Source organism: Rhea americana, unplaced genomic scaffold, assembly GCF_003343005.1.
Source record: "Rhea americana isolate MKP2758 unplaced genomic scaffold, rheAme1 scaffold_77, whole genome shotgun sequence".
In the NCBI taxonomy this organism is placed as follows: Eukaryota; Metazoa; Chordata; class Aves; order Rheiformes; family Rheidae; genus Rhea; species Rhea americana.
The window spans coordinates 283,249-309,278 of NW_028186945.1; the positions used below are offsets into that span (position 1 = coordinate 283,249).

At 38.9% G+C, this 26,030-nt stretch overlaps 1 protein-coding gene across 5 annotated transcripts in view; it reads left to right on the forward strand.

Annotated features, from left to right (window-relative positions):
• Positions 1-26,030, forward strand: part of THRB (thyroid hormone receptor beta) — a 172,487-nt gene that overhangs the window by 93,446 nt on the left and 53,011 nt on the right. For all 5 annotated transcript variants that reach the window (XM_085322347.1, XM_085322348.1, XM_085322350.1 and 2 more), the window contains one exon: positions 25,930-25,994. In XM_085322347.1, the coding sequence (XP_085178473.1) occupies positions 25,988-25,994 (7 nt within the window). In that variant the 5' untranslated portion in view covers positions 25,930-25,987. The remainder of the gene's footprint in view (positions 1-25,929; positions 25,995-26,030) is intronic.

Consider the following 26,030-nt stretch of genomic DNA (forward strand, 5'->3'; position numbering starts at 1 on the left):
CCTTTACAGTGAAGTCTGAGAAAGCTACCTTCATCATTTCAAGAGCTTTCTCCCCTCTTTCCCCTGCATTCATTTTTAYTGCATTGGGGAAGGAAGTAAAGAAAAAATGGGTATAGGAAATAATGGTTTTGTAAAAAATTTTGCCGTGATTCATAACTGTTCWTTCTCTAACAGCCAGAAAATCCACTGCTTCATGGGTGTAAAGAGCTGATCAGAATGATGAATATTTTCAAATCACAGTTACAGTTTAGCACTGCGGGGTGGAATGACGGGGAACAGCAAGCAGATCAGAAGTTAGGGCTGTGATTTTGGTCATGCGGGCCRAACAGCATGGGTGAACAAGGAGAAGTCAAACCCAACAAGCTGACTCTGTTTTTCTGAAGGAAGCAATGATTTTGTGGAAAATTGTGATCCAGTTATTATAACCTACTAGGTTTTCTGAAGTTTCAATAGGATTCTTTCCTGGAGGCTCAAGAAGAATTAAAGCTGCTGCAGCATGAAAAGGAAACTCCTCTCGTGAATTAATAACTGGTTAAAAGTTGGAAAACAACGGGAAATAAATGGTCAAGTTTTACAATGAAGGGAAGTCACCAATGAAGTCCCAGAGGCATCTGTCCAAGAGTCTGGGTTGTTCAGCATATGGAAAAGGGGGTTAATTTGAAATTGAGGTAGTAAAGCCTGCTGCCAATAATAAGTTGTTGAGGGTGGTAAAAAGTCAGCTGGGAAGAGTTGCAGAAGGATCTCACAATACTGAGTGTGACCAAGTAATAAAACAGCAGAAGAAATTCAGTGACAATCAATGTTAAAAGTTTTTACATGGAATTACAGAGATGATGGAGTAGTAAGCACTCAGGAAAAAGATGCTAGCRTTGAATAGATGATTTTATGAAAAAAATAACAACCGCATGCCCATCAGAGGTCAAAAATAAACATTGGGAATTTTTAGGAAGGGAATAGAGAAAAAAGCCAGAAGATACCATGCCACACTCTCTATGTCTGTGTCTGCCAGTAACTGTATTAAAGTGATGGGATCTTTATCTGTTCTGACTTACAGGATCTTCCTATCTGTAATGTTGGAGCATATGGAATAGTTTTTAGTAAAAAACTTTTGTCCTCCTTAACTAGACTTAYCTTGCTCTGGCGTGATCTGGAACCCCCATAATAGTGAAGAGCAGATGAAACAGACTCTGGATTTCTTTCATTTTTGTGCTTTTAATATTAATGTCTATCAATATTTTAACGCTTTGATGGAAGGTTCTAGCAGCTAATCTTACTGGTAATTAAGAAGAATTTCTTAAGAATTAAGAAAAAAATGAAAAATATCRGAAAAATATAAACAATGTATGAAACCTCATGCTGGAAAGAATTAWGAATGTGAATAGCTTTATATAGAACAGAAATCCTCTTTAGTAAATGAGGACAGTTCATCTTGGGAAAGTTAGTGTACTTTGCTGTAGCGTGCATGTATTCCATTATATTGTTATTCCAGGACACGCTCGTCTCAAAGGACTTTCTGAATGGGTGAATTCAGATGTATGTGCATACAACTGTTACGTCTATCAGATCCTGTGTTTATTCCTGTAACTGAGTAATTCTACCCAGGAGAACCTGTGACTGTAGCTATTAGGTGCCAGTATCATGTCCACAAACATGTAAAATTAACTAATTCACCATAGATACTTTGCAGGTTCAGTAATTGCTCACATATTTACATACATCTCAGTTCAAGCTTGCACGCTAAGTGCAAGCAATTAAATACGTAGTCCACTTACTTTTCACTTTCCCTCTCCATCTATCTGTCTGAAGATTTCAGATGTTTTGTAGAACAAAAATATTCCAATCATGCCTTGGGATTATACAGACTGATCTGTTCTTCAGAATTATGAAGTGGCATTCATGTAACCGGAATGATTTTTAGTGCTTCCTGGCACAAAAAAAGATAATATAATGTTGCTTTAATGTTCATTTAATATATATAGAAGTAGTAGGTAATTTTACAAATTACTTACATACTCCAATTTAAATAGAAAAAGATTGGAGTTCATGAAAGATTGAATAATTTTTTGATTGATAATCAGTGTGTTTTTTTCTTGGAAAAAGTATAAATGCTAAGATTGCCACTATAAAAATAGCTTGTGTATGATGAAAAATGACATTATTTCTCTTCTACTTAATTTCTCGTTTTTCTCTCTGACATTTTAAATCAAGTCTTAGTCTGTAGAACTAATATCATAGGTAAAACAAAAAAAATAAACTTTATCTTTAGGAGCTAGTTTCATTACTTGATTAGGCATTACTCAGAGCAGATCCGTTTTTAGCATATTACATTTGCATACTGACCTTTTCTGTGCTGTGAATGAAAACTGGTGCTCATTATATAYGCTATATGCTCATTATACCCATAAAATACATTTCAGACTTCATTTGAATAAATTCTTATGTGAACAATAATGATATCTAATTCATTACAATAATAAAAATGTGGCCTTTACCTTCTGGATAGCTGAAAAAATGCTGTTCCAGAGCTAAGTCTTTCAGAAACGCTGACYGCTTGCATCCTCCCTCTGGCTTCAGTAGCTGTGAAAAAAGTGCAGAGCCTTTGAAAGTTGGTCAGTCTTATTCAATATAGATCTAGGTGTGAGATTTAAAATAAGGAAATACACAAGTGTGTTTGTGTGCATATACTGACTAAAGGAACACCACTAAAAATTCATTTGGAATAGTGTCATATATAAACTTGAGATAGAGTAGCTATTACAGATGAACAATACAAATGGACACTTTTATTCCTCCATCCGTGCAATCTCAGCATTGCTTAATTTAAACCTGAAAGCAGATATGTTCCAAAAGAAAGTATCCAGAATGGTTAATATGTAGATGGCCATAAGCAATGACTGAAAAACATACACATCACTACAGTTCTGCTGAGGTCCCAGGCAGAGTTCCCAGTCCAGTTTTGGGCATGGTATTTTAAGAGGGATGCTGAGCAATAGGAGAATCTAGATTAAAATAAGAAGAAAAATTAAAGATTTAGGAATCTTTAACTCTGAGTAAAGGTTTAGTGAAGTGTAGCCACTTAGTTTTGCAAATAGAAGCCTGAAAAAAACAGGTTAATAGTTTTCAAGAAGTGRACAGAAGGTAGCTGCGAAGGGGAGGGGAATACAGCATTCTTTAGATGAAACAAGACACTGGACATTTCATTTGCAATAACAGAACTTGATATTGCCTAGCTGAAGGCAGAGGTGGACACGCTTGGAGCAGGCTTGGGACTTTGAAACAGTGTTTGCTCACAAATCACAGAAATTATAGTTGTATCTATCTTGCTAGTGTGTCTATGTGGACAAACTGGGTAAATCCACTGCCAGACTGGAGCTAATGCTTACACTGAGAAAATGAACTTTCGACTCATGCAAATTTTACTATTTCAGAGARAATATTCAGTATTTAACCTTCCACTGTACTTTTTTTGGAAAGAAAATTAAAGCTTTCTGTCCTTCACACTTGAATGTTCATTCTGAATGACTTTTGCTGTACAACTTACCGTGGCACCTCTTTTAATTGGCACTTGCTGCTTTTCTTCTTCTAAAGAGAATTGTAACAGTGGCAGACTTTGTGTCTTAACTACCATGAGATGTAGATGGGAAAGACTTCTATAGCATTTATAGCTTATCAGCTGACACATTGTGGTTGCCCATGTTTCTTGCTGAACAGCACATGACATAGTGCAGAGTATTGGCAAGATTAACAAACCCAAACTTTTTTAACAGCAGACTGAGTTGTAATAGAAAAGGAGTAACAGTGTTAGCACATACTAAGTAATGTAGCATTGTATTGAAATTAAACTATCTTGCAGCTAACTATAGAAATATGCAAAACCCAAACGTTTATATTTGCAAATTAGGATTAATTCAAGTGATTAGGAATTGAACATTGATGAAACACTGAACCCCTAAAGGGAGAGTTCACCATTGACCTTGTTTTGGGAAAGTATTCCCATCTGGGAAAAAGGAACAGAATATGCTTTTCTCTAAAAATGTTCCCAACTCTCTTGGAAACATCCAAGGATATTATTTCTAAGTTAGAGCCCTTGGCAGTGCTTTGATGGCATCTTTAACATTTGTCCTGGTTGAATGTACAATATGTTTGTTCTTTGACAAAAATGATTATTGTATAAAAATGCTGAGTTAAATATATTAGTAATAATAGTARTTCTGATGTCTTCTGATCAGTGAATTCCTCTTAAATTTTCTTCTTTGTTTGTAATATTTTTAATGCTATTTATTTTGAAAGTTATTGATACTTGCTAGTGTTTGAATAAGAATTTGCTAATACCAGATTTTCATTTGAAGCTTCTAATTGGAGATACAAACAACTCCAAGGAAGTACAGTCTTTTGGGAAGTCTCTAAATGGTGAGGACGTAGACAGACTCATTTGAGGTGAATCATACATTACAACCATTCAAGTCATATTTCAGCAACTGAAGTGCTTAAAAACACCCACTGATTTCKTTCTGTTTCCTGACTCCGAAGATGAAGTTTTGGGAGACTATATGAAGGAGGAATGAAAAAAAGACTACCAAACTGAAAATAGGCTGCATTCCTTCAAGGAACTGAGCTCTTGCACACTGTTTGGAGGGACCAGTGACTTTATTTGGAGCTCAAAACACTGAATACATACAGAGAGTTGTTTGCTGGTAAATACAAGAAGGTTTTGCCTTGTAAGCATATTCTAGAGAGTCTGATAGCTGGTTCTGGGATGATTGATATGGATCTCTATAACATCTACAAGTGGACCTGCTCAAATTGCCCAGAGTGAGAAATGCCTTGGAAAGAAGTGGAACCTAAGCCCCACCCCAAAGCTGGGTAGGAGTGAGTTTGGGCTAAACATCAGTCCTTCTGCATGTCAGAATTAATATCTACACTGTCATTTCTGCAACAAGCCAATTTAGATCAGTCTCTTCTGTACAAAAACAGAAGGATATGCCTTGTGCACAGCACAACAGAGGCTGAGCACTGAGACATTTATATTCTAGTCTGTTAYCCTCTCTCTAATTTGACCTCTGGCTTTGGGGCTCTTTGATAGGTAGGTGGCATGGTCGATGGTGGGTGTCTCTCACTATTCCCACCAAACTGTTCTTCATTTTACATAACCTATTTAAATATTCCCTGGAATCACTGAGAGAAAAATGTCGGTGTCTTCTCTTATGGGAGAAATCTATGCCATGTAGAATTGAAATCAGCCTAGGATTCTTTTACATGGATTTAAATAACAGAACAAAACATAAGCAAATATCCTTCAGCTGTGAAGGAGAAAAAGTATTATTTCCCACCAAGTAAGGCTCATTTGGTTAATATGTAAAAAAGATTTCTTCAGGAGCAAATTTCTTCGTCATACAGATTTTGTCAGAAGGAAGAATATTTCGAAACAGCTGAAACCTTTAAATAATGTATATTCATATCCTGTTAAAATTTAAAATGAAGCCCTTTATCTCAGTCAGTGCATTTAAGCTGTGAGACAATGTATGAGGAAGGATTAGGGAATTGCAGATGAGCACTATACTCGATCTTCTGGATGGTGTAGGCAGTTCTCTCCTTCAGGCAGCTGCTTACCTTGCTTGCTGTCTTGAACTAGCACTGCTTTTCAGAGAAAGAATGTGTACTGTGGGTAGACRTTCTCTTGACTTAAATGGGAGATGGATGAGGCTGTAATTCAGGATCGAAATGCTTGCCATTTTTTACTTCTGCAAAGTTGGAGTATTTTAGTTGGGAATCTGGCCTTTACAGACCCATCTAAAGCAGGAGACTAGATGGTCACTGCCAAGAGGAGCTTCAGTTGTGATTGTTTCGAGTGTGGTTGCTTACAGCTATAGAATGTCATATATGGGTCCCAAATGAGATCCAAGTTTCACATCAAAAATCTGGAGAAGTATGATTACTGCTTCTAGGAATTAGAGAAAGGTGTTCTCCATAGATTCAGCTTATTTTTTTAAAATGAAATCAGTGCAGCTTCTTTCCATCTGATTTCATTGATTTAAAAATTTTTGGGGGATTCATTAAATTCTAATAAGAAGCACAATTTATTTTACCTACATGTCAGAAATTCTTCACCAAATTCAGTCATAAAAGATACGTGCAGGGTGTTTTACTTTATTTTACATGTAAATACGATTTCTGACACTGAATGTAGGTTGATCCACTTCCAAAGTGTTGGCTACTTCAGTGATGCACAGATCTCTTAGAATCCTAACAAACTGAGCTTTTTTTTCAGCAGCTTAAAATCTTACTCCTATTAAAAATGCACTATATATAAAATATCCCTCTCCATGTGAGAGTGTTAGAAAAGAGTGTATTGTATTGTTGAATGTTCTAGTAGGCTGCTACACCAAACAAAAGTGCTGGCAACTACTAACATAAAAAATCCTAGATTCTGGTTAGGAGTGACTGGATTCTCCAGTGTTACACTGCTTGTACATTTATAAATATAAATGTGATATGAATGCAGGATGTGCTATTCAATGGAGATTTAGCCACAGTCCCTGAGAAAATRGAACAGTTTTTCATAAGCACCCTGTAATGAGTAAAAGGCAGTAGATCTTGTGAATTTTTTGGGCTTACATTCACTGTAAACGTCTTGGTGTGGAGCCAGTCGGACAACTTCTTGCAAGCTTCTGTCTGGATTTTATTAAGTCTTCTCCTCAGTGAACAAGCCCGTTTTTCCTTCCTTCTCTGTCTCCACGTGAGAGTTCTAGGGGTTGCATTTTATTTTTGAGGACATTGACTCCTGTAGACAAACTCTTTTTCTTCTCTTGTATCTCACTTAATATTTGAAGCAAAAATTCAGAAGCCCAGCTGGCATCTGAAGGCAGCGTGTCTATCTGCCATAGGTCTAAGTCTTCGTTATTTCACTGACTGGCATCAGTCGTCTACACTTGGAGTTAGGGATTGTTGTTTCTGTGTTTCTAGCTCTGAGGATAAGGCACTACATAAACTTTTTAAGGATGAATATGTGTGCAATGTGTGAAGATAGTAATACCTACAAGGAGAAACTGTGTCTGGATTAATCTACCTGAAAAAAAAAATGTAATAGTTATTTTAAAGAGGTAAAAAACTTGAAATGGAAACACTTCTTATTTTCTCCAATCCCTGTTGTTGCAAAATTAAATTTCAATGTAAGAATGTAGTAACTTTGTGTACTATTTTTATGAAAAAGATGTGCAATTCCATTCTTCCACCAATTCTGCTGCTCACTGCAATTGAAGGAGTTAACTACTTCCTTGTGACAAGGCAGGCAGTGAAGTGACTTATGGTGATTCTGCAGCATACATATGTTGGGTAGTTCTGTGATGGAATGACTGGCTGGGTAGATGAGGGGATAGCAGTGGACGTTGTGTACCTTGACTTCAGCAAGGCTTCTGACACTGTCTCCCATAACATCCTCCTGGGCAAGCTCAGGAAGTGTGCGTTAGACGAGTGGACAGTGAGGTGGATGGAGAACCGACTGAAAGGCAGAGCTCAGAGGGTCATCATCAGTGGCGTGGAGTCTAGTTGGAGGCCTGTGGCTAGTGGTGGACCCCAGGGCTCAGTACTGGGTCCCATCCTGTTCAACTTCTTCATCAGTGACCTGGATGAGGGGACAGAGTGCCTCCTCAGCAAGTTTGCCGATGATACCAAGCTGGGAGGAGTGGCTGATACGCCCCAGGGCTGTGCAACCATTCAGAGAGACCTGGACAAGCTGGAGAACTGGGYGGAGAGGAACCTCCTGAGGTTCAACAAGGGCAAGTTCAGAGTCCTGCACCCAGGGAGAAATAACCCTAGGCACCAGTACAAGCTGGGGGCTGACCTGCTGGGGAGCAGCTCTGAAGAGAAGGACCTGGGAGTGCTGGTGGATGACAAGTTGACTGTGAGCCAGCAATGTGCCCTTGTGGCCAAGAAGGCCAATGGTATCCTTGGATGCATTAGGAAGACTATTTCCAGCAGGTCGAGGGAGGTGATCCTGCCCCTCTACTCAGCCCTGGGGAGGCCTCATCTTGAGTACTGTGTCCAGTTCTGGGCTCCCCAATACAAGAGAGACATGGAGCTACTGGAGAGAGTCCAGTGTAGGGCTGCGAAGATGATCAGAGGGTTGGAGCATCTGCCCTGTGAGGAACGGCTGCGAGAGCTGGTCCTCTTCAGCCTGGGGAGGAGAAGACCAAGGGGGGATCTTATCAATGTGTACAAGTACCTGAAGGGAGGGTGTCAAGGGGACAGAGACAAACCCTTATCAGTTGTCCCCTGTGACAGGACAAGGGGCAATGGGCAGAAATTGAAGCACAGGAAGTTCTGCCTGACCGTGAGGGKGAATTTCTTCCCTCTGAGAGTGACAAGAGCACTGGCACAGGTTGCCCAGAGAGGTTGTGGAGTCTCCTTCTCTGGAGATATTCAAGGCGCGCCTGGATGCAACCTTGTCTAACATGCTCTAAGTGACCCAGCTGAGCAGGGGCGTTGGACTAGATGATCTCCAGAGGTCCCTTACCAACCTTACTGATTCTATGATTCTATGATATAAAAATAATAGGAGATGACGCAGTGTTTCTAGGAGAGGAATCCTGCTGGCAGTGTGTGCTGTAGGAAGAGACTCAGAAGATGCTGTTGCCATCAGGCCTATATCGGGGTGCTTGATCCATCTACCTTGGATATTCCTCTACTGGCCAGGGAAAGCACTGTCCTGCCTGTCCCACCCACCCATGCAAGCAGGCCAACACACAAGGTATCATTGGAACAACAGATTTGGATTATTGTCCTGATTTAGGCTGTGGTGATCAAGGGCAGCTACTCCTGGACAGCCCCAATCACATCATTTGCATCTCCCATATCTTTTGCATCCCCATATGATTTGCATCTCCAATGTATTTTGCGTGCAAGTAACTTTTGCCATTCCTTGACTCCCCTCTTTGCTGCCCTTTTACCTCCCGTTATCTGCCCTGGTCTCCTCCCACGTAAACAACCTGCCCCTACTTACTTTTTCATCCTTGATCCCAGTTCTTCTATATCCATACCCAAATTTAGTATTTCTCCTAATGTTACCCAGGTAATTTTGTAACAGTTTGTAGCAATATGTAGCAGTAGGCCCTGCTGGCCTGGGCAGAGGGTCCTCCCCAGTTCCCCCTCTGTCAGCTGTGACATTGGGCCATTTCTCACATCACTCCCCTTTAATTGTCCGTGAAATCCAACTGTTCCTCATGGTGCTCTCTGTAACTTCTGTTGGCTTCTGCCATTGGTAGCTGTCACGTCTGGCAATGTGTCATGACAAGTCCACAGTTTTTCCCGCCGATTTGGCAAGATGTCAAAGGGGAGCTGAGCCTAGGGTATTTGGCAAGCAGTCTGTTTTGTCCCTAAATGTAATACCCCTAAATGGTGTACTCCTGTGGACAAACACTTAGGGCCCAGTTTTGAAAAAGCGTTGTCATTGCAGGTTTTTATCATTTCCAAAGGGTAAATCTGCAGCAAATGACCAAACTCTTCATACCTGGTGAAGGAAGTACAGTAAATAAGAGGTTGAAGTGAAGGAATAAACTCAGACCAGCAGATGGAAAGGCTTTCCTTTGTAATATATGACAGCCTGGCTACTCGCCCAGAAAAACTGTATGAAGTAAGGTAGAAGTTGTATAAAGGTTGCAGGAATGACAGTCCCAGTAGACTTCATTGARTCTACTCAATAAAAATGAGTGCACATAAAGAAGTAAGTACAGAATTTGGCACAAGAAGTTATTCTTTGTATCCTAATTCATGCAAGAGAAATGTGGTACAAAATAGTTGACGTCAATAGAAAGACTCCCTCTGCTTCAGTGGGCTTTAGAATAGACCCTTATCTTTTCTCTTATTATCTTAATGCTAGCAGAATGACTGATACGAACAAATTTTCTAATACTGACAAAGACATCTTAAATCTGTGCTGGAGGAACAAATAGAATATTTGTTTCCACAACTGTGTAAGGGTCTCATGAATTGTAGCACATAATTCTACAAAAAAACATAAAGATCAATAAAACTGAAATGAAGAAATACACATAAAACATAGTAAAAAGGATTAAAAGTGTGATAAAAAAAGAAAACTCGAAAAGACACACATATTTTGGCTATAACTGTTGACCACAATAGCTCAGAAATATAACTTGGTGTAGTTGTGAATTCCAGTTGTGAAATGGATTGATTATAGTGATGTCAGATTGTTCAGGAGACAGCAKATTTCTGTAGTGCTAAAACATTTCCAGTGATCCAGTATTCTCAACTTCAAGTCCTCAGGAATCATGAGTCAGTTATTACTGGAAACTCTGAAAATGTGATTGATTTTAAAGTCTTGGGTTTATTTAGATGATGTGTTATGAATTTATGTTCCCATTATACAATTTCTGGAGAGGGTGAATTTTGAGATTGACTTGTATTTTTGTGAGCATGGGAGGAAGGGCTCCTCAAAATTTGCTAAAAACTAAAACTTGTAGTRTTTTTAGGAGAGTTTATTACGGTGAAGCTCTCCTTTTTTATTCTGAATTTTTAAGTCTTTTTTGTTTCAATATATTGGCTGTATGTGAGGAAGGACAATACTGTAAGGACAATACTACAGTAGGTCCACCTGGGCTATAAAGCTGTATTTTTTTACCTCTTCATAAAATCCTAATAGTATGCACATCTCACTTCTGAGACATCTATAAAGAGGTATAAAAAATAAACCTTTTTTAAAGATATAAAAAAGATTTGTGAAGCAATGAAGTTTAATTTGGTTAGAGCATCTCAAAGAAACTTTTCTAAAAATACAAAAAAGATTTGTGAAASAGAATGAGATGTGATTTGGTTAGAGTATTTCAAAGAAAATCCTAGTTCTAAGTCATTAGAAATAACTTTTTATTATAGTTCTACAGCAGCTTCACAGATATTAAACAATTAATCACCCTGAAGAAGCTACTGTGTTTTGTGCTTGTCTTATATCAAACTGTGTATCATTTATACCAAAGTCTCTTAGCTAGTAAATGGCAGGACAAGACATTAAGACTGTGAATCTTCTTCTGAGAAGGTTTTCCCATAAAAGCTATCAAGGAGTAAGTTTTCCAAATCACAAAATTCCTTCAGCACAGTTGGTTACAAATACCTTCCATGGATTAAAGGGACAACATGAAGTGTTTTCTCATTCTGTCAATATCTTCAGGGGGTTTTTAATGAATGTACTTACTTGCTTTTCACAGTAAACATGTTTGGTTTTAATTCCCATAGGTAACAGCTCAGAAATCTCCATACAGCATTATTTTTCCACAGAAATTCCACTATGTGCTTTTGCAATCTCCACATATTGTATCTTGGCACAAAATAGTACTTCTGCTTATGATTTGCATCATTAAATATCAGATTGGCTGCTGGTTGTGTTTATAGAATACAACAAGAAATAGCCTGTTAAATCTGGCTGGTTGGTAAAATGGGTGTTTGTTGAATCATTGTGCTACTGTGTTCCCACGTGATAAAGAGAACAGAGTCTCATAAAGCTATTAAGCTGTAAAATAGAATTAAAGTTAATGGCAAAAAATATACCTGAATGTTGTAAATAAATTAAGAATAACTTTGGTGATGTCTAGAAAAGGGATCCCCAAAACACTGAGTAGACCAGAAATGTGATCTATAAAACTGTTTTGAAGCAAAAAATGCACGCTAAGTGTATGTAATATTAATAATAGTAATTCCAATGGCTTATCTGTAGATCTTAGCAGCATACTGTAAGAACTTAGGTGGGTGTTATTATCTCCACCCTATGGATGAAGAAGCAGAGTTACTGTAAGATTAAATACGTTTTCAACACAGAACATGAGGCAGTGCTGACTCCAATTCCCACTCCAACTTCCAGCTTTAATTATTTTTCTGTGAGCTTCATTTGTTTCTCTTCATTAGCCAGAACTTGTTCCTTCGGCACAAGGTAATTTGAATAACACTAAATGTAGATTAGATCCATATATTAATACTTATGGAACTGATTAATTCTAAAATTGCTCTGATAGATTAGCCCCTCCATATCACTGGGTAAGAAGATGTCTGCATCCATAAGTTAGATCRGTGTACAGCTTTTAACACTTCTGATATTTTACTGCTCAATCTCTGAGATGTTGTGGAAAGTGACAGAAAAAGAGTGTCTCTGATGCTTTTTTTAGTGCATTTCCAGAAAAAAATGATGGGAAATATATGAGCTATCATCACTCATGGATCATTTATTTCCACTGTCCTTTTCCATATGTCCATGTGATGCTGCTGAGATAATTCATGAGAAGCCTCAGTATCAGCAGTGCAGAGCAGACATCCCATTCTGCTTCTCTTTCTGATGTAAGTGACATAATAGCTGTCTTTGAGTGTCTGGCTAAGATCAAACAATATTAATTAAATAGAGATGATGTTAAATGGAAGAAAGAAATACATTGAAAAAATAGCAATTTCTATCACGTCTTGTGTTAGGGAGTCATTTTGCTTGCAAACCTCTTTTTTTGTTGTTTTTGTTGTCTGCTTTGTCAGGGCATTTTTTCCCTGAGATAATCAGAGGAAAAATTTGTCTAGAACTGRACTTAGATAATCTTGACTTTTGCATCTTCCATATCCTACTTATTTACATAGAACTTTAGAATGGAAACTCTAAAATTCCTTGAATATGTCCAGTATGCTGTAGCACTGGGAGCATGCTCCTTAATAGTGCTTATCTTACTGCTAGGATCTGTACCCACATCAGATTTGATGTATTGCTGCTAACCTTCAAAGTCATCTGTGTCAGATATCTAAGATAGAGTTTTCCCTGAATAGTGATTTTCGCTCTTAGCAGCTACATTCCTCAAGGTTTGATTCTTCAAATGGCAGGTTCATGAGAGCAGTAGACAAAGATTGAATAATAAGGCTGTGACTTTGGAGTTTGGTAWGGGAGCAGGCCAGAATGCACACAGGTACAATTTCATGGAATCATAGAATCAGTAAGGTTGGAAGGGACCTCTGGAGATCATCTAGTCCAACCCCACTGCTCAGCCGGGTCACCTAGAGCATGTTAGACAGGGTTGCATCCAGGCGGGCCTTGAATATCTCCCGAGAAGGAGACTCCACAACCTCTCTGGGCAACCTGTGCCAGTGCTCTGTCACTCTCACAGGGAAGAAATTCCCCCTCACGGTCAGGCGTTCATTTCCTTGAGAATGAAATGCAATGTTCAGTTTTCTTGTTTCATATTCATACAAACAAAACTAGAAACTATAAACAGAAAGAACAGAGCAAAACAGAAAGAGAAAGAAAAGCAGAAGGAGACAGGAGAGGGAAAAGAATTTGTGTTTAATAATAATAATAAGAAGAATAAGAATAAAAAAGCACAGTCCCTCCCTCTGATTAGGAGAGGAAAGAAACTGAGATTGCTGTCCTGTTGGGACTTTGGTTGTATAGTCATCATGAAACACTGGGGTAGTATGGTATTAAGAGTTAAATTTAATAAGGAGAGCAGGACACGAGGAAGTGTGCTTTTTCCATACTTAGCACTCTCTGCCCTATCAGGAACTGTAAAACTACTGCTTTGATAAATACATTCATAGGTCCCAATATCTATCAGGGTTGAATGCAGCTAAGGGTGAAACTGGAAGAAATTGAGGATGCCAAACTGGTAATTGGCAAAGCAAGAAAAGCAGAAGAGTTACAAAGCTGAACACAAATCTGAGGTGAAGCAAGTGGTGTAGAGTGAGGCTTATACTTGAATCTTCCTTGCCCTGTTTTTTCCTGGCTGTTCTTCCAGAGATTGGGCCTGTTTGTGTGTCATCTGCGGTGTGGATCCCTGTCTTTGTGCAACTGCGTATAGGTCACATTCAAAACTGTCTACTTCTTCATTCATTATACTCCAGTAATTTGGTTTTCTCTGTCAGTCTGAACTTCCAGAACTCTTGCTCGCATCCTCATCATCGTAARATGGCTGTGTTGGTGTTAGCACCACCCTTCTTCTTAAACATATTCCGAATATTGCTATTAGGAGTATCTTTCTGAGTCATAATTCAATTCTATTACTGCATCTTTGCCCCTCTTTCCCTTTTTCTAATCAAATGAAAACTTTCTGTTTTCATCATTCAGCTCTGCATAGCAGGTTTATCCATTTACTGAGCTTTTGATGGCTTTTTTCTGACAGGCAGTCCTGTCTCTGAAGACCATCCAAAAACTCCTTATTAAAATTTAAAAGTCACCACTTCACCTCCCTTTCTCCTTTGCATCATTCTGCAATACCTTGTCTTCTTCCCTTGCACCTGCAAGTGCTTGCAAAGCGAATGAAGAGATCAGGTGCTCTGCTGAAACACGATACAAAGAGAACAAGGATGGAGGTGTAAGGTGAAGACCCTGTGCATGCTGCCTGCAAAGGTGTGAGTTTACTTAGATCAGTCATTGATACGAATGCAGCAGTAGAAATCTGGCAGCAACAAAACACAGCAGGGAGTACCAGGATCTTCCAGATGTGCACCATGCCTTGATAGCTCATAACYGATGGTAAAGACACATAGATGACACAGCGAGCATAAAACCTTTAATTACAGCTTCCTAATTAGACGGAGAGACTATCTTTTGGAAACAGTCATTTAAGGGTTGTCCAGATGTTGTCTATAAATACTGATAATTTCATACACTTACTCTTTTCTGGTAGGAGCAGGGAAGAGAATATTTAACATTCAGGTGTATCTTGGATTCTAGCAGTATTCATGACTAACTTTCCCAAGTCATACTGGCATTGGAAGGAGGGGGCAGAATCCCATGATGGGAGATAGGGGCAAGTGGGAGCAGGGAGGCCGTGGGATCCCCCCTTTGGAGCCACAGGCGTCCAGGAGATCGTCACTGCCATCCCACGTGCTGGAAGAGCCTGGGCCGTGCTGCCCCAAAGCCCATCAGAAGGGGAGCTCTGCAGCTGCCCTGGCATGCGCTGGCTGACTCTGTATGGGAATGAGCCTGCTGTGCTATGGATAACAAAATCCTCAGCTTTTATGAGGTTTTACATGAAGATATTAAAATCTAGTAACTCTTAGCCCTGCATTTGTAACTTCTTCTCCTCCCTCTGTGTCCCGTGTGTAGGTCTTCTCCGTTTTCTTTATTTGAAGTTCAACTATTAATATAAAGTTGCATTGCATTTCACCAACTTTTACTGTATAGCAGACTAAGCATTTTAGTGCTAGGCATTTTCTAGAACTGTTAGCGTAATTATTCCTTTATTAAAATTATTTCAAGAAACAGAATAATGCCTCATGTGATTTAAATACACGGGGGAAAAAAAAGCTTCTCGTATTTGCAGTAAACCTTTTTCCATTATAAATACTCTACTAGGCTTGAAAATCGAATCACCTAAGAAAAGCAGCTTAACTTTTCTTTATTCTAAGCAACTTCAGCAGTTTTTCAGAGAGCCACCTGTAACTCAGTGTTTCAACAGCTCCCCATTCATGACACCATACAACCATACCAGGAATAATAAAACCTAAATAAACCCTACTTACTAGCAATTAAAGTGATTTAATTTAAAATAAAATGACAGATGCATAATGGGTTAATTACAAAGTAAGTAATTAGCAAATAGGATGGAAAATGTTAAAAGGTTGTGGACTTCTGTTGTTTGCCTGGGAGAGGTAGCGAAATCATCAGTGATTAAACTTTTTCTTTTAATTTCTGGGCCTGATTCTACTATTGTTGGATGTAAATGAGGCAGCAAACAAGAGGTTTTTTTTAAAAAAAAGAAATCACTCCTTTATCAGAAATACTGAAAGGCCATTGTTAACACTGAGGCTCTGAGATTTGTTTCCAGTCTGCACGAAAAGTAGGTTTGCATCCATAATGATTCTGCTTAACATTAGGATACGTGCCTCTTTAAAGAAACAGAAAAGGTCCTCTTTTCTTCACTTCCACCCTGAGCATTGGGGCCCCACTGAGGTCAGTAAAGATGATACAAGAATGGTAGAGTTAGAGTGCACCTCCTGGCAAGCTCTGCCTGCATTGCAGAGTAAAGGAGTAAATTATTTAGTTGGGAATATGCCRTAATGTGTTTATTCTCAAAAACTAGGGCTAGAAGGGAATAGGATTTTGAACAAGGTAACTTCTGAGCTGTGAAAATCTTCAGCTGAAATCCAGTTAACTTTATGCAGTGCTGGTCATACACAGAGAGCAATTACACAGGGTGCAAGCAATTTTCTGTCAAAATAAGCAAAATATGAGCTATTACTTCATTTTCACAAGTATTATTTTTTCTCTCCATGACTCCTATCTGCCCAAAACCATAAGCAAATGGGCATTTAGATCATTTTAATGCAGTCATATTTTATGACCACCAGCTTACTGCCAGATAACTTGAAACTCCTTATTTATTTATAATAGTAATAAATATATTTATGTATGTATAAAACATGTGTTTTGTATTTTGACATTTCAAAGGGAATGTTTGCAGAAAGTTTTCTCCAACTTGAGCCTAATTCTTGGTGGAGTCATTGAATTTTTCTTTTGAAAAATAAGCTTTTGGGTAAACCTCAGAAATAGCAATATGGGTTTCTCCATTTCAGAATATCAATTAAAACCAGGCAGGAATTCTCCTTTTTAAATATAGCTGCCCTATAACCTAATTACATGTCCACCAGTAACCAGTAGCAGAATTTAACTGAATTTCCCAGGTCACATTCTTCCATCATCCCTTGTTCGCTTTTGAACATGGTTATCATGTGCTCACTTTCCTGTCCCCTGACCAACCCCTACTTAGCTCTCAACTGATGTATCAACTGTCAGTCCAGCCCCAAAAGCATTTAATTTTACTTGTCTGTTACTTCTTTTCTATTATTGATACTTCTTTGCATCCACGGTATACAGAACTTCATATAATATTCTAGATATGCCCTCATTATGCCTTAAGGGATATTCTCTGCCTAACTGGTTGACATCATGCCTGAGCTTAACCGTCTAGAAACACACTGTGCTCTTCTGGTGCATGTCATATTGTCAACTTCTGTCTARCGTCCATTTCGTTTGAGCTGCTTCTGTCCTGGCAGGTAAGCACGCAGGACCACTGGTCTGGCTTGGAAAAGGATTTGGGCAAATTATTAGCTATTCTTTGTCCCCCTCCTTTAGCTTTTGCTGACTAGGGAGACGTATTTCAGAAAACAACCAACTTCTTGTTCTGGACCTATTACCTTGATTTTGTTGACAGTAAGCTGCTTCAAAGTTTTGCCCCCGCTAGAATTAGAGATGAATTTAAGCCATACATTTCGATTCTGGAATTTGTGTTGACGATTTCAGAATTTGATAGTTTATGATTCTGCTATCAGTTTTAGGGCAACTAGGTTCAGGTATGGAAAATCATCAAGTCACTCAATATACAAAAGCTATATCCATAGTTACAACAGCATCTGTATATTTGCACACTGGAGCTCAAGGCCTGAAATACAGACAATGATCTTCTTGTATTTAGAATTTCTTTTTCAGAACAAAATACTGACTCTCTAAAGCTCTGGTTGAGAAAAGCGGAAAAYCTAAAGCTGCATTAATCCTACTGTTCATATCCAGGCCCCTGAAAATAGCTCAAAACAAATGCCAGTACCAATCTTCAGGTAATACTTATCCCCATTCAATAGAGTGACATTTGTAGCTTGGAACATGTTCATTTCTGCTTCACTTATTTTTTAGGCACAACATATATAAGACGCATTGACAAAAACAATTCTTGTTAACAAGATTGAGCCACGTGCCTCCCTCTTGACATTTAGAAAACATTATTTTTCTTAATCCATTTCATGATGAGGGTGGAAAAATCACTTTCAATAAAAATCTTTGAAATATAGTATCTTTGTGATTATTTTATGTAATTCAGTTTTACCCAGATTTGCTGGGTAATTCAAGACAACCTTCATCTAATGCAGACTTTWCAGTGAGTAATAAAAGAAATTAGAATGGAAGATAAGCTGTCCCTTGTTGAAATTTCAATGAGAGCTAATGTTTCCTGGGTTGACAGAACAAAATAGAAAAACAAGAAAAGTTTTACGTCAAAGCAGTTATCTGAATGAAACTCCCATATGCTGGAGAATGAACATGTAAGCCCTGAAGTATCTCTAAGGCTCTTCAAAAACACAGGGATAATCACTTAAATATAAGCTCTTTTATATTACCCCTTTTGCTTTGCCATCATCATTAGCCCTCCAGGATCCTTGTTCAATTGGATATTTATGCAAGTATGTAAAGTTCTTTCTGAATTAAGGCCTAAATCGCTAACGATAAACATCTCTTAATGCGCAGTTACAGATCTTACTCTCTTGTAAATGACTAGCTTTCTTGTAAGTGACTAGCTTTCACTATATGGCTTTTTGTTAAGAGAGTCTCTCAAAGAGAATATTTGAGATTAATGCTCCAAATATGCTATTTTGCTTTAACATGATATAAACTGACATGTGGGGTTGTCATCACCCCGCTGCACAACAGCAGCAAAAGCAGGCAGAGAGTSTCTGTGCTTTGTGTAATTCTTTTATGCCATAGGAAGACATTAACATAGCTTGAAAAAACTCCTTGATTGCTGGAGTAACCTTATGGGACATTAGCTCCTGTGAGAGGAAATAAATTTTAATAGAGCTGGTTTGCAAAAGCAAAACACGGGTTATCRAAATAGTGGCTAAGTAGTGACGCTTCCAGTTTTGTGCTCCTCTTATGCCATCCTGTGTACACATATAGTAGGCTGAAGTAAAGTGCTAAGTAGTGGAGAAAGCTGGTGTTTCAGCAAAGGGTTGAAGCAAAGCAAAGGCTGTAGTCCACTTGTCTGTGATAGTTTTAAGCGGAGAATAAGCAGATTTTTTTTAGGGCCTGTGTGTCTAAGGTCAAGTGCTCCATACAGTGATAATGATAAGTAATTTGAGATACTCTGTAAACAAGATACCATTATTCATTTCTGTAAATCCTGGGCAAGAGAGGCATTACTTACTCAGTTTTCTACTTGATATCCAAGTGGTTTAAAGATAATGTTAAAGTCTTTCTCTGCTATGCTAGATGCTTCATATGAAAACATGTTTTTAGTGTGGGAAAGTGACAGAAACGCTGAAACTCTTTTGCAGCCTTCTCTTTTTGGCTAAGACAAAATTAATTATAATATTTTCCAATAATTTATGAATACGTTTACCCCCAAATAATAAAACTTTAGGTTTTGATTAAATCATGAAAACAACTTTTATCTTGCTGAATTACGACAGTAGTTTTTGTGATGCTGTGGAACACCTGCATTTTTTGTAGATGGCAACAGGGCAACTGACATTCAGCCCGTTCTGCAAACCACATGTCCGAACTGAAGTCTCGCCAGTGTGGTGCTATAGAAAGAATTATTTTGTCCATCTAAATTAATCTAAACTGTTCACCCTGCAGTTCTACTTACTAAAACCCAAGTGCTTTCAAAATCTGTAAAGCAGCATGGTTACAGTTATAACTTGTTGGGCCTATTGTTTGCATATAATATTTTTCTGGCGTTTGAACTGTTCTGCTGAAGCCTTCACAGAGCTGAACACCTATTGTGTTATGGTCTGATCCTGACTGATGTGGAGCAGCCATGATTTTGACTTATTTGTGCTCAGCATTTTTTAGGATATTTTAGAAGCAAGTTAAAACAGGAAATTCTGTATCTGAAAGGTAAAATCAATACCCTGTCCTAAACAGTAGATGTTCAGGATCATCACTGTGTAAAGAGGAAGGAATAGGATTAGACAGAACTGCTGAACATGCATATTATAAAATTCTTTAATTCTTTGCCTTTATGATCAGATGTTTCAGGAGAGTAGACAGAAAATATTTAAATGGATTTATGCACTGTATTTTTGATCTTATACTTTATTGCACCGTCTTCCATCCTCATGAGTTGAGCAAGCCCAGCAATACAGAGTGTGAGTCAAAGTTCACTTCTGAGCTGTGCCTACAAGCTAATTGTGAAGGGGCCTTTTCATAAAATGTATTTAGAAACCGGAKAGTTTTTATTTCTCATATGAAGCATGGTTGTTCAATATGTTTTATATAGGAGAGAATACTGCTTGCTCATTATATAGGTATCATGTACCATAAGCTATGGTATAATACGTTTTCCACTGCATATATATAGGCACAAAATCCTCTGTATAACTCAGCTCCAAAATGTTCATTTTGCTTTGCCGTTGAACAGTGAAAGCAAATTTAAAAGTTCAGTTACAAATCAATACAGCCCATAGCACAGCTTGTCATTTTTTGTGATGTGGAGTTGCCAGTTCAGATTTTCTCAGTAAAAATGGAAGTTAAAGTGAGAGTAACTTCTGTGGATGGAGTTTACAGAACAAAATGTTCAGATGACACATCAAATAATCTGCCACCACAAAGCCAAGATGGCCCCCAAGAAAAATAAAAGGGCCATAGCCTGTGCCAAAACAGAGTATGAGGGATCATGTCCTGGAGAAGGCAGTCAAAATGCACTGGAACATTCCCCTGTGCTTCTCAAGTGCCCAATTACGAAACTTCCAGAGCTGCTTTTCCAAAGGGATGCAGTTCAGCAGACCTTAAAAAGGAGAATGCTGGGCTCAGTGTGGAAACGGTCGGGTGCCAGCAGGATCTCCTGCACTGGARTTGCTCTTTTCCGGGTCACCCTGCTATGCAAGAGTGTGCCCAACCTGAAGGTCATGGTGTCCTGTGTCATGTCCTCATAAAGGTCAGAGTATTACAGCCAAAAAATCTTGACTGGGGCACCACCTCTGAGCATTTCTCGTGTTATTACTAGGTTATTTGAGATCTAGTGAAGACTTTGTTCTCCCCTCACTGACTGGCTTTCTRTTTGTTTTTCCCATAAGTAAGACATAATCTTGTGTCTGTGGGATCTCTCTGATGTCCACAGACACAGTAGTAATGGCACCTATTCRTGAACTTGCTTCCAAAAATGAAGAGATGAGCGTAACAGAGTTAAGATGTTAAATTGTTTTAATTGATTTGTTTTTCTCTCCATCTTTTGAAACTTTGGAGGAGATCCACCTGCCTGTAAATGGRTTTCAGGTGTAAGTCTCTAGGGGCATTTTCAGATTCAAAATTCAGTTCAGTTCAGATTGTTCAGAAAAGCATGAATCTCCCAACCAGAAAGAGGTCCCACTCATTTCTCCTAAGCTGTTTTCTCTCACTCTAGTTGTCACCATTTATCATTCTATTCACTTTCTTCGCATCTCTGCTTCCCTCACTGTCTGTTTTCATAGTCTCCAAAACATAAATGTACTCTACTCTATCCTTCTGCATAACATCTTTCTCAGCAGTCCCTCTGCAGATCTTCACCTCATTTCTACCCCTTTGGGGTTTTCCTATCCTTTTTAATCTTCCCAGTACTCTGTGATATCCAACTTTTGTGCCCTTATGCTGTGTTTTCCCGGGGTGTCTTTGCAGAGCTTCCTCTCACTGCTCACGGGGTTTGTCAGCCAGCTCCTGGCCACTGCTGCTTCTCTGGCCCATGGCAGTGCCCCGCACGGTCCCAGATGTGCCAGGAGCCTTCCTCTCCTGCATGCCATCATGTACCTCTAGCCCACTTACAGTCTCAGCGGGAAGCTCTTCCTCTTGAAGGGAGCCGAGCTCCAGTCTCCTTAGAAATGGCAAGTGTTAGTCTGCCAAAACTAGGTGCTGCTGCTTAAATATCAAGCAGTGGAGTAAGGATGAAAACCCTCTCAGTCCTCATCCCCAAAGTGCTGTAGCCGTTTTATATATTCATTATTTAATTCAGTGCATTTGTATGTGGGTAGAGGCACTTGGTGAGAGTGGGTGGGTGCTTCACCACATAGATTAGTGTTAACTGATTAATCACCTTTCGTTATGAAAAAATAAAGTAAGTAAGTGCAATAATTGGCAATATGGCTTGACAGCATGCCTAGATTGGAGACCAAAGCCTGAGAATTAATTCCAAGTATGACTATCTCAGGACAGTGGAGATTAAAATACCAAAGATGTGTCTTTTTTGATTTGGGCAAATAGGAATATTCTTCTGATGTGGGGCTGTAGATCTGAAACAAAATTCAGGATATCTTCACTAAGAGAGTAGAGTATGTATTTTGCTATTTTCTTTTGAGGTATCCAGTATGAATGTGAGGACTACATTGTTTAAAAAAAAAAAAAAAGAAAGAAAAAGAAAGTAGGGCTGAACTCTAGTGACTGAAAACCTCATGCTGCCCCTTTGGCTGCCTCTGCTCTTTGGTGGGGAGATCACGAGGAGAGACGGGATATCGACCTCTGGGGTGGCCCTGAATGGTCCGAGCTTGTGACTCAGAGCCATGAGACCTTGGCTATCTCTTTGTGGGCAAACAAGAGTGCTCAGTGCATAAAGGATCATCTAATGAAGATTACTCGCTGTGTTGCTAATAAAGCTTAATCATAAAAATTGTTTCACTTGGAGAAAGAAAGAAAGTTATTCTGCAAAGTCCATGAATTCTTGGTCTGATATGGTAGAGGCCGAGATTGTGACTCCTCTGCCTCATTCTCATTTGTGACCGTTCACATACTTTTTAGTTGAAGGCCCTGAAAAGGAATCCAGTTTTCTCCAGTATATTCCATATTTTGCAGCCTTCCAGAGGAAACTGCTATAATTACTGTAGATACCATGTAAAGTTCTTCCTTGCTTAACATAGCACACAATGCTAGCTTGTCAGAAGACATTCAGACTTTTGGATACTGGCATGGATAAATAGTTCTGTACTTCYACAATGTTCCCATCAATGTGCTACATCCTTAGAAAGAAAAATAGGAAATTATTTTACTTCTAGCATATGAAGTGCAGGAGAAAAGAGTAATTTAAAAAATATTTTTAGTGTTTGGAAAGACTATTCTAGCCATTGTCAGGTACAAGGCAGGTATTACAGATGGGTTCATTTACTGTGTTTATATTGGCAGTTGCTAGACTCGCCAACTAGTGGAGAGCTCATCTTGCTAGGTGCTCTCCATTCACATAGCAAAAATAATAGCTGCTCCAATAAACTGATCTCTGGACAGATAGGAGGAGAAGAAGAGGATGTGCACTCTGCAGTTTAAACTGTGGGGTGGAGGAAGACTGTGCCAAAGCCAGATATTTTAGTATAATGTTTTGAACAAAAGACTATATTTTTCTTCAGTCATTTCATAATTATTTTTTACACAAGTGACAACTYCCTTCATGCCAAATCCTGGTCTCATTGGGAAGAATGGCAAAACTCCCAGGATAGCCAGAATTTTTCTCTTTGTACAGAATTCATTGAGGAACTTTGTATTTCTCCTTTTTTTTCTACTTCTTTTAATAAGTTGGCATATAAACAATAATTTTAGGATTAGTAACTAATTATTTACAGGAGAAACAGAATTTTTATTTAAAACATTCAATTGTTTACTTCAAGAGTATTTATGTGTCACTGAGTCACCAAACCACAGTTCAATTCTGGGAAATGGCTTATTGCTGAGGTTCATTGGGTCCTGGGACATGGTAGGATGGGTCAGATTCTGATTTAAGTTGGTGTCTTGATCTACGTTTGTATCCTCTTTAATCTTTTAATTGACAAACTGTAAAAGAATATGGAGTACCGCAAGGTGTCGGGTGCAAAAGACAAAAGTTGTTGTTTCTGTTGTGCTGTTCGTGCACAGCAAACATGAAGCAGAGTATCGGCTTTTCTCCTAAGAGTTTAAGCAGAAGTTTTGTTTTCTGAGAAAAACCAGAGTCCCGGGTAGATTGCTTGGGAGGAAAGACAAAGAGATAAAAAAGCACAGTCAGACATGTAAGCTGAAGGATATTTTACCAGTTCCTGCTATAAAACTTCCATTTGATCTTACTTCGCACTTGCTTTACACTTACAGTAAACATTAAGGGGTTTGGAGATGTGGATTTTCTTTTTTTTTTAATCATGAAGCAATTTTGAATATTAATTGCAATAGCAATTAATTTAGTTTAAAGATTTACCAGATTAGCCAAGTTAGTGTAATGAGGCATAAAATGGTAAAAAAAAAAAAAAAAAAAAAAAGATACAGCATAAATTATCGTGAAGATAATAGAGTCGTTAATGCAGAAGATCTAAATTTGCATGGAAAAAAAAATAATCCTGCTGTTCAACTAGCTGGTCAGCCAGGGGTGATGCGAAGGGCTGTGATTTTCCTCCTCGGGGTTAAACCAGAGCCAAAGGCCCGGAGGAGCTGGGGAACCGCTCCGCCCTCGGCCGCCTGCGGGCTCCGGCGGCGCCGCCCGCCGCCGCCAGGGGGCGCCGCGGCGCTGCGCGGCGCTGCGCGGCGCCGCGGATGAAGCTGCCCAGTTTGACGCTGGGTTTCTGCCCAAACCTTTCAGTGCGACCGTGCCCTCGCCTTTGGAGAGCAGCGATAAAGCGAGAGGTGTATGGGCACGTGTTTGCCTACGCGAGGGAAACTCAGGTTTGTTTCCCCCCAGCAGGATTTGCTCTGCTTTGCTAACGCGGTGACCGAGTTGGCTGGTGAGCTTAGGTGAAATTGCGAGAGTGCGCCCCAGATACATTAATTATATGGTGCATGTGTCTGCTCTAACTCACCTGCTTTCTAATTCTGGTTTCATAACCTGTGCCTAAATAGAGCAGATGCGCTTGATGTCCTTTTAGCTTGCTGTTGATGGAAGATATTTCAAGGACAAGAAGCCAGTGTAAAGAAACAGCAATTAAGTGGAAATATGAAGTTGGCTGTGTTGCTGAGTGTGCAGAACAAACTAAACAAAGATCAAAACATGGTTCATGAACATAAAACGTTGATTAGGACAATGTAGGAGAGAGTTCATTTCCCCTATAAAAAGTCATTCACCTGTTAACATTAAAAGATGAGTATTTCCTGAAAATCAGAAGAGCTTGATTCTGATCTCATGCCAGTTTTACACTACCATTAGGAGGTCAATTTTAGGCCCAGAGCTTCTTATTTAAAAAATTCTAATGAGATCTTTTCTCTATTTTGGAATAGTATCTGTAGGATTGTCTCTATTTAATTTGGGTTGTCTAAGTTTAAACCAGAGGGAGAAGCAGGATCAAGCTGGGAAGCATTCTGGGGGGAATAAGATCCCAGAAAGAGGGCGTGTTGCTTGTGGTACCCTCGTTGAAAAGTGGTATGGCTAATATAAATAAAGATAGTGCAGAACAAAGATGCTATAACTGGTACCAGTGGTTTTCTCCCCGACACAAAGTGACCCTGCAGGGCTTCAGTGTTTGCTGCTAATCAAGGAGGAGTATAATCAGTATATCAGTATGTATGAATGTACATCTGAAAGAGGGAGACAATCCAAATAATACTAAAACCATGACTTCAGGATACCAAGTGCAGTTCCTCACAGCTACTGTTACTCCTTTAACAAAATGGAAGGTGCCTTTGTTCAGAAGTTGCATTATAAGTACATATAAATCATTTCGCTAAACAAATGAGTAAAATGATAGACTTCTGTGCTTCAAATGATTGAAGAATCAGTATAACTGTAGGCAGAGGATTTTTAATTCCTCTGAATCCTCTATTCTTAACGAACCTGAGAGTAATGCGCATGTGTCATTAGAAACAGTGAGATAAAAAAGCATTTGTTCCTGAAGTTACATATTAGACCTAAAGGAACTTCTACAGAAAATCAGGGGAAAGTGTTCCATGAAGTGGGCAGAAGCATTTTTTTCCACATCAGCAGCTGTCGGCTGTACAAGCTCGTTCTTTTTGACCTTGCCTCCAAAGCCCTAATATCCACAGATTCTCCAGTCCACCAGGTTTTGGACGTAGCTTGCGTTCATCGCTCCATGCAATGCAACAAGGTGCACTGAATTTAATCTAATGTGTTGTGCCATCAGCATGGAATTTGGTATTCAGGATCCAAAACCTTTCATCCTGTTTAAAAGTTATATTATCAACGTAATTGTTATACATATTTGTATTTATTTGTATTTATGGATGTATTACATGGAGTGGTTTTTTTTCCCTTTTCTTGGCAGGTGACATTGGTGATAGAAGAAGAACAAGAATGATTACTTATCCATAACTCCCAGCAGTATGTCAGGTAATCATATTTCCTAAGAGCACCTCTACAATATTT